The 12286-nt window shown below is 39.9% G+C and overlaps 1 protein-coding gene across 5 annotated transcripts in view; it reads left to right on the forward strand.

Annotated features, from left to right (window-relative positions):
• Melk (maternal embryonic leucine zipper kinase) overlaps positions 1-12286 on the forward strand; it is an 86318-nt gene that overhangs the window by 57103 nt on the left and 16929 nt on the right. For 3 of the 5 annotated variants that reach the window (XM_070009942.1, XM_070009951.1, XM_070009976.1), the window contains 2 exons: positions 2330-2449; positions 9030-9146. In XM_070009942.1, the coding sequence (XP_069866043.1) occupies positions 2330-2449; positions 9030-9146 (237 nt within the window). The remainder of the gene's footprint in view (positions 1-2329; positions 2450-9029; positions 9147-12286) is intronic. The other 2 variants (XM_070009959.1, XM_070009967.1) reach the window with 2 other exon arrangements.

Consider the following 12286-nt stretch of genomic DNA (forward strand, 5'->3'; position numbering starts at 1 on the left):
TACTCGAGGATGTATTACATCAAAACAAAAGTGTAAATGAAGAAATAGGAATACTTATGATCTAGAAAATTGGGGATCCATTATAGGATATAGGTGAAAGGAATTCCTAGATTGACAGTTAAGTAGCTAGCTGTCTGAGAAGCCTGTCCAGGGGGGAGCATGGGATATAGACATGTAATATCTCCAGGGAGGAGGCAAGTTTGTTGATATACTGTGAACATGTTAAGGGAGAGGGAGAGAGAGGGGAGGGAAAAGAGGGACCAGGGGAGGCAGAGAAAACTAGGGAGGGAGGGAAGGAGAATGTGGTTTGAATTACCAAGAATGATAATGGACTCTTTTAAAAAAATTTTAAACTTTAGTAAAACAAAGGTCTGAAAGAAAGAAATGTGAGAATGTTGGATAAATCTAGAATATGCGGTAAGGCTTTTTTTTTTTTTTAAACTTAGGGCCTGCTTGCTATCCCTGAGCTTCTTTTGCTTCTTTTGTATTACCACTTGAGCCACATCTCCACTTCTGGCTTTTTTTTTTTTTTGCAAGGGGGGGCATTTTTATTTGGACACAAAATTTTTTTATTTTTATTTTTTGCAGGGGGGCTTTTTTTTTTTTTTTTTGTCTGTCATGGGGCTTGAACTCTGGGCTTGGGCGCTGTCCCTGCGCTCTTCAACTCAAGGCTAGCGCTCTACCACTTGAGCCACAATGCCACTTCCAGTTTTTTAGTGGTTTATTGAAGATAAGAGTCTCATGGAATTTCCTGCCCAGGCTGGCTTTGAACCTCAATCCTCAGATCTCAGCCTCTTGAGTAGCTAGGATTACAGGTGTGAGCCACCAGTGCCGGCTTAGGGGGGCATTTTTATTTGGACACAGTCTTACAAACTTTCCTACCCAGGTTGGCTTTGAACCTTGATCCTCAGATCTCAGCCTCCCTTAGAGCTAGGATTATAGGTATAAGCTACTGGTGCCTGTCTGAGACCCTATCTTAAAAAAATAAACAAGCAAGGCCTGGTGGTTCATGCCTGTTATCCCAGATACACAAGAGGCTGTGATCTGAGGATAGTAATGGGAAGCCAGCTTGGGCAAGAAAAAGTCTGTGAGACTCTTATTTCCAGTTAACCACCAGAAAACTTGAAGTGGAGCTGTGGCTCAAAGCACTAGAGCACTAGCGAAAAAGTTCAGGGACAGTGCCCAGACCTGGAGTTCAAACTTCACAACTGACAAAAAGGAAAAAAAAAAAAAAAGAAAGAAAGAAAAGCTGGGTGCCAGTGGCTTATGTCTATAATCCTAGCTGCTTAGGAGGCTGAGATCTGAAGATCATAGTTCAAAACCAGCCAGGGAAGAAGCTATATGAAACTATCTCCAATTAACCAGCAAAAAGCTGGAAGTAGTGCTATGGCTCAAGTAGTAGAGCTTCCAGCCTTCAGCAAGAGAGCTCAGAGAGAGCACCCAGGTCCTGAGTTCAAGTCCTAATACTCATACCCCCACCCCTTTTCTCCCCCCCAAAAAGGGAAACATGAAAACAAAACCTAAGAATATAGGATCTCTTTAAACTTTTTCTTCTGTTTTCTTCATCTTTTTGTTTTTAGCTATGTGTAATTTAGCAGTTGGACTGATTGTCAATCCGTATGACTATATCCAATCACTATAACTGTATTGGTTGTTAAAATATTAGGATATTTGGATAATTATACTGTTGTGAGTACTCTCCTTGTTACCTCTGTTAGTCTCCATATGTATCACTTCCCACAATTTCTTTATTTAAATTTTTTAAAATTGTAGGGTGTTGGGAATTGAATCCAGGACTTTGCATTGAGCTAGACAAGCACTCTACCACATCCCAGCCCTATATTTTACAGTAAAAATGTTAATAATTGACCTGGTAGAAGCCTTCTAGGACTTTACTCATTTCTTGGCCTCTAGTCTCATTACGTGTCAGAATACCAATTAAATATTTAGAACATTGTCCTACTTGGTTATAAATACTGTTTGTATACTCATTGATTTAGTTAACAGTTATGATAAAATTACAGTTATGATAAAAATTCAGGGAGGAGATGTGTAGGAAAGGAGGGAGTTTTAGGGTTAAAGTCTCATTTTCCATGCTAGAGTATCTACAGGTAATATCTCGCTGAAAAACTTAGAGCTGTATAAGCAAGTGATTTAGAAATATGAACTCATAGGAGAGATAGCTAAAAGTCTTTCGACATTCTGTTTTTGTAAAGCTGCTGACTTATAAGATTCTAAATTCTCTTATATTGAGAAAAAATAATGAAAACAGTATTATTTTAATAAACAACTCTAGTCTTCTAAACAGATTGGTTTCCTTTTCCTCCAGTGGCAATACGATCACCTCACAGCCACCTATCTTCTGCTTCTAGCCAAGAAGGCACGGGGAAAACCAGTTCGATTACAACTCCCTTCTTTTTCCTGTGACCCTGCCAGTACTACCCCAAAGGTAAGTACTATAATCCTTTTTTTTTGGGGGGGGGGGTCCAGTTATGGGCCTGAACTCTGGGCCTGGGCGCTGTCCCTCAGCTCTTCAGCTCAAGGTTAGCGCTCTACAACTTGAGCCACAGCACCACTTCCAGCTTTTTTTTTCCTGCTTATGTGGTGCTGAGGAATCGAACCCAGGGCCTCATGCATGCAAGGCAAGCGTTCTACCACTGAGCCATCTTCCCAGCCCTAGTACTATAATCTTTTCTATGATCACTTGCTAGTCTTACCATGAACCACTGTGTTCTTGAGGGAACATATCTGTCTTGAATGTTAACTTCGTGTCAAGGAGGCAAGGCATTTCATTTCATTTATTTATTTATTTATTTTCAAAAAATTTTTATTGTGATTAAGTGGTTATATAATTTCCCTAATTTCACAGTATTGTGGGATAGTGATACTTAGTTAAAGTCACAAACACATTCTGACTTTCCTGGAGCAAAATGTCTATCACGGTCTATAACATTTATGAGTTCTATGAGCTTTGTGATACAGCTATTTCTTCCACATTGGGTGGTATGTACATTTCTTTTGTTTTGCATAGCATCAGCTGTTCCCTCTTTCCCACTTGTTCTCTCCCTCCCATGGCTGCCATTAAGTTGCTTAGTTCATTTTGGTCAATATCCAGTGCAGCTGATGGGTCCTGCTGTTGTATGTTTTTCCCTGATTCCCTCTAGTTCTGTGTCGTCTTCCTGATTCCCCTCCAGTGTACACATATATACCATACATGTGATCAGCAGCATGGAGTTATTTAGTAGTGATTCGACCAGATGAGTGGAAGTCCTTTGTTTCTTAAGTCCTGTTAATTTTGTCATATCACCTAACATTTTGGATTTAACATCCATTTATCAGGGAGACCATGTACCGTTGGTCTCTTTGCTCTTGACTTGCCTCGCTCAACGTGATTTCTTCTAGCTCCATCCATTTCCCTGCAAATGCCATTATTTTGTCATTTCTAATGGCTGCATAATATTCCATTGTGTATAGATACCACAAATTTTGGATCCATTCATCTGTGGTGGGACATCTGTAGACATTTTATTTTTTAAACATTTTGTTGTTATTAGTTTGTTTAGAGACAAAGTCTTGCCTGCCTCAGCCTCTTGAGGCCTGGGATTACAGGGTGCACCACCAGGCTTGGCTGATTTCAACTTCATCAGTGAGCAAATTTGAACTTTAAAAGTTTGATGTTAGGGCTGGGAAGGTGGCTCAGTGGTAGAGCGCTTGCCTTGCATTCATGAGGCCCTGGGTTCGATTCCTCAGCACCACATAAGCAAAAAGAAAAAAGCTGGAAGTGGCGCTGTGGCTCAAGTGGTAGAGCGCTAGCCTTGAGCTGAAGAGCTGAGGGACAGTGGCCAGGCCCAGAGTTCAGGCCCCACAACTGGACCAAAAAACAAAAACAAAAAAAAAAACAAAAAGTTTGATGTTAATATGGACTTAAGGAAAATTCCTCTCTTTACTTTTCCTTTTTTATTTTTTATTAAAGTACTTCCTAGTTATTGTAGAAATAGATCAAGCTAAAAAGAAAATTAGATTTACCCACAAACTTGCCAGTTATAAATAGTTAAACATTATCATATCTTCCCTATATTTTATAAGTGTGCTTATTTATATAATTCGAATACATACAGAGGCTTTTAAAGGACACAGTGTTATTGAATTGCAGAGAACAATTTTAAAAACTATTTGGAATAAAACCCGTGCTATTTGGAATAAAACCCGTGAAAGAGAATGCATTATACTTCATATGACATAAAACTTTTGTTTTTGTTTTGTTTTCCAGTCTTGAGGTTTGAACTCTGGGCCTGGGCGCTGAGCTTTTGTGCTCAAAGCCTGTGCTCAACCACTTGAGCCACAGTTTCACTTCTGGTTTTTCTTACAGTTTTTAGCCGAGATAAGATTCACAGACTTTCCTGCCAAGGTTGGCTTCAAACTGTGATAATCAGATCTTAGCCTTCTGAGTAGCTAGGATTATAGATGTGAGCTAGCTCCTGGTGCCTGATGGTTTTTTAAAGACTTGTTAGCATACATTAGTTTTCATGAATACAAGATATCCTGATGAAGTCTTCTATCACTCTTGTGAGAAAAAATTTAATAAGTTCATTGTTTTATTTTTTATCATATTCATCCTCATTTGCCTTCCTTGTTTTTGCTGATAGTCATTCCCCAAGAGAGCCAGTTTTTCTTTCCTGTCATTTTTAGTCTTCTTCTTTTTTCTCTCTCTTTTTTTCTTTCTTTTTTTTTTGGGGGGGGGGTCCGGTCGTGGGGCCTGAACTCTGGGCCTGGGCGCTGTCCCTCAGCTCTTCAGCTCAAGGCTAGCACTCTACCACTTGAGCCACAGCGCCACTTCTGGCTTTTTTCTTTTTGCTTATGTGGTGCTGAGGAATCGAACCCAGGGCCTCAGACATGCAAGGCAAACGCTCTACCACTGAGCCACTTTCCTAGCCCTCTCTCTTTCTTTCTTTCCTTCCTTCCTTCCTTCCTTCCTTTCTTTCTTTCTTTCCTTTCTTTTGTACAGATCCTGGGCTTGAACCCAGGGCCTGGATACTGTCTTTGAGCTTTTGCTCAAAGTGAGCCACAGCTTCACTTCTGGCTTTTTGGTAGTTTGTTGGAGATAAGAGTATCATGGTCTGGCTTTTGAACTATGGTTCTCAGATCTAAACCTCCTCAGTAGCTAGGATTACAGGAGGTGAGTCACAGGAATCAGCTTCTTGTCATTCTTCCTTTTTTTTGGCCAGCCCTGGGGGCTGGTGTGCTGTCCTTGAGCTCCTTTTACTCAAGGCTAGCACTCTACTACTTGAGCCACAATACCATTTCCAGCCTTTTCTGAGTAGTTTATCAGAGATAAGAGTCACAGGAACTGTGATCCTTAGATCTCAGACTCTTGAGTCGTTAGGATTACAGGTGTGAGACACTGGTGCCCAGCTCTGTCATTCTTTTAAAAGTAGGTACAAATTGTTCCAAGGGTTTCACTAGGGTTTATAAGCTATTTTAGTTTCTGCTTTGATATCTATGTTAAAAAATTTTACAGTATCTATAGCTCATGCAACTCAAGTTCCTTCTAAATTATTAACCTTTACTTTGTCTTTATCTCAGTTTCCTTTGTCAATTCCTAGGAATTGAACTCATGACTTCACTTGAGGTATATACCCTCAGTCCTTTTGCTTTTAGTTTGTTTTTCAGATACCATCTCAAGATAAGTTTGCTGGAGCTGATCTCAGACCATAATCATCCCACTTCTACCTCCTGGGTAGCTGGGATTACAATCTCGAATCACCATACCCAGCTTTGTATGAATATTTGGAATGGAGAAACTTTGTATGTTGGGAGCAATATGTCATTCCTAAATGCTTGCATTAGTTGGTGTTCTGTGTGACTTTATAGCTCCCAGTGGCTTGAATCAGCTAACCAAATAGTTGGTCAGAAGAGTATGAAATTTTGTAGTATGTCTTTCTTCAGATTAATTCAGGTTGTAATTCCAATGATGTTATTATTAGGAAACTTAGAGAATTCAAAATATTCAAATGATTATGTGGATGAGGTGATTTTTTTTCTTTTAGCTCTCAAAACCATGAAACATATTAACATGCCACCTCTTTCATGATATTCAGTTTAAGAGCCCAGATTCCTTTAACATCCCATTTAGATTGCTCTTGGGCCCTTGTCAATCATGTTATGGGTGTAGGAGTTCTTATGTCCCTGCCAGATCTAATCTAAAGGACACAGTGTTAATGTTCTATTTTCCCTCCCAAGTTGGTTTGCTCCCAAATGTAGCAGTGCAAGTGGCTGTTGTAGAAGAAATCTCTGAAGTGAGATAATCTTATTCCTATGATGGTATTCTAACTTGTCCTTGGGGGAGTTTTATGGGCTGGTAACTACCCCAGGCCTGGGCAGATCTTTTGCCCATGGGCTCAGTGAATTAACCCCTCATTCTTGTTGCCCCCATTGTCTAACCCTTTAAGCTTTCAAACTTAGTTGGGTTCAGTAGGAGACAAAAGCATGAAATTTGCTTCTGATCAGGTAATTGAATAAAATTAGAAACTTTCAAGAATAGTCACCTTAGCTATATTTATTACATCTCAGTTAAGAGGTCTCAGACATTTTCTTGAGCCCTTGGGTTTTCTTCTATCTGAACTGATTTGGTCTCAAGTGAGCTACTTGTATGATTTGTCTTCTATCTACTACCTAATAAAATTTTACCTAATAATTTCATCATTTGGCAGTTGTGTTACTTTTTTTATTTTGGGTCTGGTCATGGGGCCTGAACTCTGGGCCTGGGCGCTGTCCCTCAGCTCTTCAGCTCAAGGCTAGCGCCCTATCACTGGAGCCACAGCGCCACTTCTGGCTTTTTTTCTTTTTGCTTATGTGGTGCTGAGGAATCGAACCCAGGGCCTCAGGCATGCAAGGCAAGTGCTCTACCACTGAGCCACCTTCCCAGCCCTGGCAGTTGTGTTATTGAATCAACTTTGATAGCAATAGAGAAGCATTTTAATTTCAAGAAATAAAGGTAAAAGCCAAATTTTAGGTTCTTTTCCTATCTTGTATAGGCATCGAGTCTTGAGACAAGCCATCATAGCCTCTTCTATACTGTTCTCTCCCTTGACAGAGTCATCCTGTTTCTTGCAGGTATTGGTTATAAGAAAGTAATTCTGAATTATCAGTCACTTGATGGTGTTTTCAGTGAAACCATGTATCTATCCCAAGAATCACAGAAGACCCCACAATCATCATCATTATTAGCATTTTCAGGCTCCATGCTGGATCTTGGGAAATAAATCTGTATCAAGTGGGGTACTTTGCTCGCTTTGTAGTCGAGTTGACATGTCTCTCTCTCTCTTTCTCATAATAGATGATGGGTGTCAGAAAAATGGTTAGCAGTGGGTTATGTCACTATAGAATAGTGATCATTGCTGAAGTTCCAAACAGAACCAATAGTTGAGTTTAGAAAAATGAAAAAGAAAGAGAATAGTGTTCAGAGCAAAATAAATGGAATTAGCAAAAGTTGTGTCATCTAGTTGTACTTGATACATTCTGTAACAGTGGATAGATTTGCTTGGTTAAAATGAAGAGTTCAAGTAGGGGAAATAAGAGTGAGAACAGTAGAGAAGAGCTAGACTATAGAGAACCTTGAAATACCATGTTTGAGTTTTAGTCTTGTACTTTAGATAATGGGAACCTCTCATTTGAGCATGAGAGAGATGAGACTTTTGAAAGGTTTCTTTAATGTTGAATATAACTGTCCAGTCAGGGAGGTATATGTGCTATGAGTACCTCATGACCACCGTCTCCACTGAGCCTGGATTTAGCTTTAGTATTTTTTCTCAGCCTGCCACCCCATGTAGCTATTTCTAGTTCATGATGGTTAGTAATTCTAGAGAACTGTCACCCATGGTTGGGAGGGTGAGAAAAGAGTGGCAGAGACTATATATTCTTTGATTAGCCTAGGTATGAGAAGATTTGTCCTTTTAAGAGCAGTTGCAGTGGGTCTAAAAAAGAAGGATAAGGTATCACATTTTTGGTAACTTTTTTGTCTAGGTTAATAAGACATTGAGACAAAAGGAAAGAGGGATTTTTTTAAAAGTCCAATAATATCCCACTGCTTTAGAATTCAGAGTATATTTAGTATACCTTTACTTTATAGAGGGGGAAGAATGAGAGCAAATAAGTTAGTCTGGTGGTAGTTTTAGCACTGGTCCTCAAATATCCTGTCTCTAGGAGGTTTTTATGAGGCTTTTTTTTTCTTGCCAATCATGGGGCTTGAACTCTAGGCCTGGTCACTGTCCCTGAGCTCTTTAGTTCAAAGCTAGCACTCTATCACTCAAGACAGCGCTACTTTCAGTGCTGAGAAATTGAACCCAGAGCCTCATGCATACGAGGCAAGCACTCTACCACTGAGCCACCTTCCCCACCCCCGACAAATTTTTTACTGGTAGAAATTCTGTGTTCTTACAACTAAAAGACCTGAATTTCAAGTTTTCTTTTATCTTCTGCTTTGTGTGAGCTTTTTCTTTGCAAATTTGCAAATGAGTTATATGATACTACTGGGTGATTATAATTAGGTAAGTAAATAGTATGTCATGTAATGTAAGAATGTTCCCAGACATATTAAAGAGTCAAAGTTTTCTGCTAATTTGAACTAAAATTTTTTGGCTTTCTGATTTCTGTATTAGATATTAAGTTCATCCAGTATCCTGTCTGTCATTTGCTATCAGAGCCTTTCCCTATGTCTGTAATATACTGCTTTTAAAAATCTGAATCATGGCTGGGTGCTGGTGGTTCATGCCTATAATCCTAGCTACTCAGGAGGCTGAGATACGAGGATCACTTTTGAAGCCAGCTCTGGCAGAAAGTCCCTGTGAGACTTATCTCCAATTAACTGGAAATAGCAATGTAGCTCAAAGTAGTAGAGCACTAGCCTTGAGCAAAAGAGCTTGGGACAGCGCCCAGGCTCTGAGTTCAAGCCCTACAACTGACCAAAAAAAATTTGTTTTTTGAATCATGGTGCTGTTATTCCTTAACCTTTTTTGTCTTTTATTGAATAGTCAAAGAATCTGAGTCTGGAAGATATGACAAGAAGTGATGAAAATTATGCAGCTGAATTAATAGACTGTGAATGGTCTGAAGACAGTAGTTTATCAACTCCACAAACAGCACAGGTTGTTGGTATTTATTACTATTTAAAAGCAGAATATATGCTTCAATTACAGAAGCATCTAGACTAACATGAAATCTAGTGTGGGCTTGCAAATTTATTGAATCTCTAAAACATTGGAAGCATTATTAAGAGATTATTTGGTATGTGAATGAAAGGGAAGACAACTGTTTCCAAGTTTAAGAAAGTCAAGTTTTTGTTTTGGAGCACTTTATTGTTCCTTTATAAAAACAAAACAGAACAAAAAAAAAGATACAATTTATGTGTGGTTAGATAGTTAAATTGACCCTCTTTTTCTGTATAATTCTGTGTGTTTTGACAAGATGAGACCCTCACAAAAATTAAGATATAGAACAGTTTTGTTGTCCCATTCCCCGATTCCCTCAAACTCTTTTGTGGTCATCTCTCACCCCTCTTAACTTTGGAAGAAACTCTCCTTTTTTCTTTCCTTTAAAAACTTTTAATCTTGGGCTGGGAAGGTGGCTCAGTGGTAGAGTGCTTGCCTTGCATGCATGAGGCCCTGGGTTCCATTCCTCAGCACCACATAAGCAAAAAGAAAAAAGCCAGAAATGGCACTGTGGCTCAAGTGGTAGAGTGCTGGCCTTGAGCTGAAGAGCTGAGGGACAGTGCCCAGACCCAGAGTTCAGGCCCCACTACCGGATCCCCCCCCAAAAAAAAAACAAAAAAAAACAAAACTTTTAATCTTGAAGTTTGTTGAGTTTCTTGGGTATGTGGGTTAGTTCAAATAGTGTCTCACCTTTCTTCTGGGACTCCGGTTATAAGTATATTAGCACAATTGGAGTCATTCAGTTCTCTGAGGATCTTGTACATTTTTCTTTTCTTTCCTTCTCCCCCCACCCCCTGGTCCTGGGGCTTGAACTCAGGGCTTGGGATCTGTCCCTGAGCTTCTCTGTGCTCAAGGCTAGCACTCTACCACTTGAGCCACAGCACCCCTTCTGGCTTTTTCTGCGTATGTGGTACTGAGGAATCGAACCCAGTACTTCATGTGTGCTTAGTTGGGCAAGCACTCTACAGCTAAGCCACATTCCTAGCCCCCTCTTGTTTTTTTGGTTCCTCAGATCAGATCGTTTTTATTAACCTATTTTCCAATTCCTTCATTCCCTTTCTTACTACTGGAAATGTTGAACTACTATAATGGATTTTTTCATAAATATTGTACATCTCAACTCCAGAATTTCTGAATGGTTCATTTAATTTTCCATATTGACACTTTTCATTTGTTATGTCATTGTTCTTATACTTTACTTCAGACATGAAGTTCTTTTATTCTTTGGGTATATTTAAAAATTAATGCCATAGTGGAACTCACTAGACACTGTGTTGAAAACGAACTATACAACTTATGGGTAAGAATAAGAGGGAAAAACTGGGAGAGTGAGGGAAGGGGTGAAATTGTCCAAAAAGAAATAGACTCTTTACCTGATTTGTATAAATATAAACTTTCTGTATATTTCCTTTATAATAACAAAAAAATTAAAAATTGATTTAAAGTCTTTGCCCAGTTCAGACTTCAAACTTTACTACAGAGCTATAACAAAAACAGCTTGTAGTTACTGGCACAAAAACAGGTCCAAAAACCAATGGAGCAGACTAGAAGATCCAGAAATAAAGCCATATACTTATAGTTATCTGATATTTGAAAAGGGACCCAAAAATATACATTGCAGCAAAGATAGCCTCTCCAACAGTTGATGTAAGGAAAACAACAACCATTTTTTTTTGTAGAAAACTAAAATTGGATCCTTGCTTTATAGCCTAGTGTGGCCTTGAACTTGTCATCCTCCTGTTTTGTACTCCTGAGTTACTAGGATTTCAGGTGTGCAGCCCTATGGTTTTTTGTTGTTGTTGTTGTAGTTTTTTGGCTGGTTCTAAGGCTTGATCTCTGGGCCTGGGTGCTGTCCCTGAGCTCTTCAGCTCAAGACAAGCATTCTACCACTTGAGCCACAGCACGACTTCTGGTTTTCTGGTGGTTAATTGGAGATAAGTGTGTCACAGGCTTTCCTGCCTTGGCTGGCTTTGAACTGCAGTCCTCAGATCTCAGCCCCCTGAGTAGCTAGAATTACAGGCGTGAGCCACTGGCGCTCAGCCTCTGCAACCCTTTAATACATTTTTATAGGCTCATTTTTCTTTTCTTCTATGTGCTGGTCGTGGGGTTTGAACTTAGGGCCTGAGTGCTGTCCCTGGGCTTTTTTTGTGCAAGGCTAATGCTTTTACCACTTGAGTCACAGCTCCACTTCCAGCTTTTGGGTGGTTAATTGGAGATAAGAGCCTCATGGATTTTCTTGCCTAGGCAGGCTTTGAACTGAGATCCTTATATCTTAGCCTTGTTAGTTGCTAAGATTACATGTGCAAGCCACTAGCACTTGGCTAGGCCCATTTTTCCTTGAGCTCTGGTATTTCTTCAAGGTGTTTGTGTTAAGGGTTAAAGACTTGGATTGGGTTGGATTGAGCCTTTTCTTTTCTTTTCTTTCTTTCTTTTTTGGTCCGGTCGTGGGGCCTGAACTCTGGGCCTGGGCGCTGTCCCTCAGCTCTTCAGCTCAAGGCTAGCACTCTACCACTTGAGCCACAGCGCCACTTCCGGCTTTTTTCTTTTTGCTTATGTGGTGCTGAGGAATCGAACCCAGGGCCTCAAGTATGCAAGGCAAGCGCTCTACCACTGAGCCACCTTCCCAGCCCCATGAGCCTTTTCTTTAAGATAGAAATTAGGTTTGCTTCCTCCAGCCTTCTGGGACACAAACAATTTGAGACTACCTTGAACTAAATTTAGAATTTAAGTTTCTGAGCTGGATGCTGGTGGCTTATGCCTATAATTCTAACCACTCAGGAGACTGAGATCAAAGATAGCTCAGGAATGAAAGTCCATGAAACTCTTTATCTCCAATTAACCACCAGAAAAAGAAAGGAAGTTGAGTTGTGGCTCTGAATGGTTGGGCGCTAGCCTTGAGTAAAATTGCTAAGGGACAGTTCCCAGGTCCTTAGTTCAAGCTGGTACCATGCATTTACTTTGAATTTGAGCCCTAAACTTATGTCCAGTGTTTACTCACACATTAGAGGAGACCTGCCCTATCTAGAACCAAGGCCCAAACATAGTATCCTTCTGACTTTCTTGAAAAACTTATTTCTATT

This window comes from Dipodomys merriami, unplaced genomic scaffold (assembly GCF_024711535.1).
Source record: "Dipodomys merriami isolate MVZ:Mamm:240054 unplaced genomic scaffold, mDipMer1.0.p SCAF_11, whole genome shotgun sequence".
In the NCBI taxonomy this organism is placed as follows: domain Eukaryota; kingdom Metazoa; phylum Chordata; class Mammalia; order Rodentia; family Heteromyidae; genus Dipodomys; species Dipodomys merriami.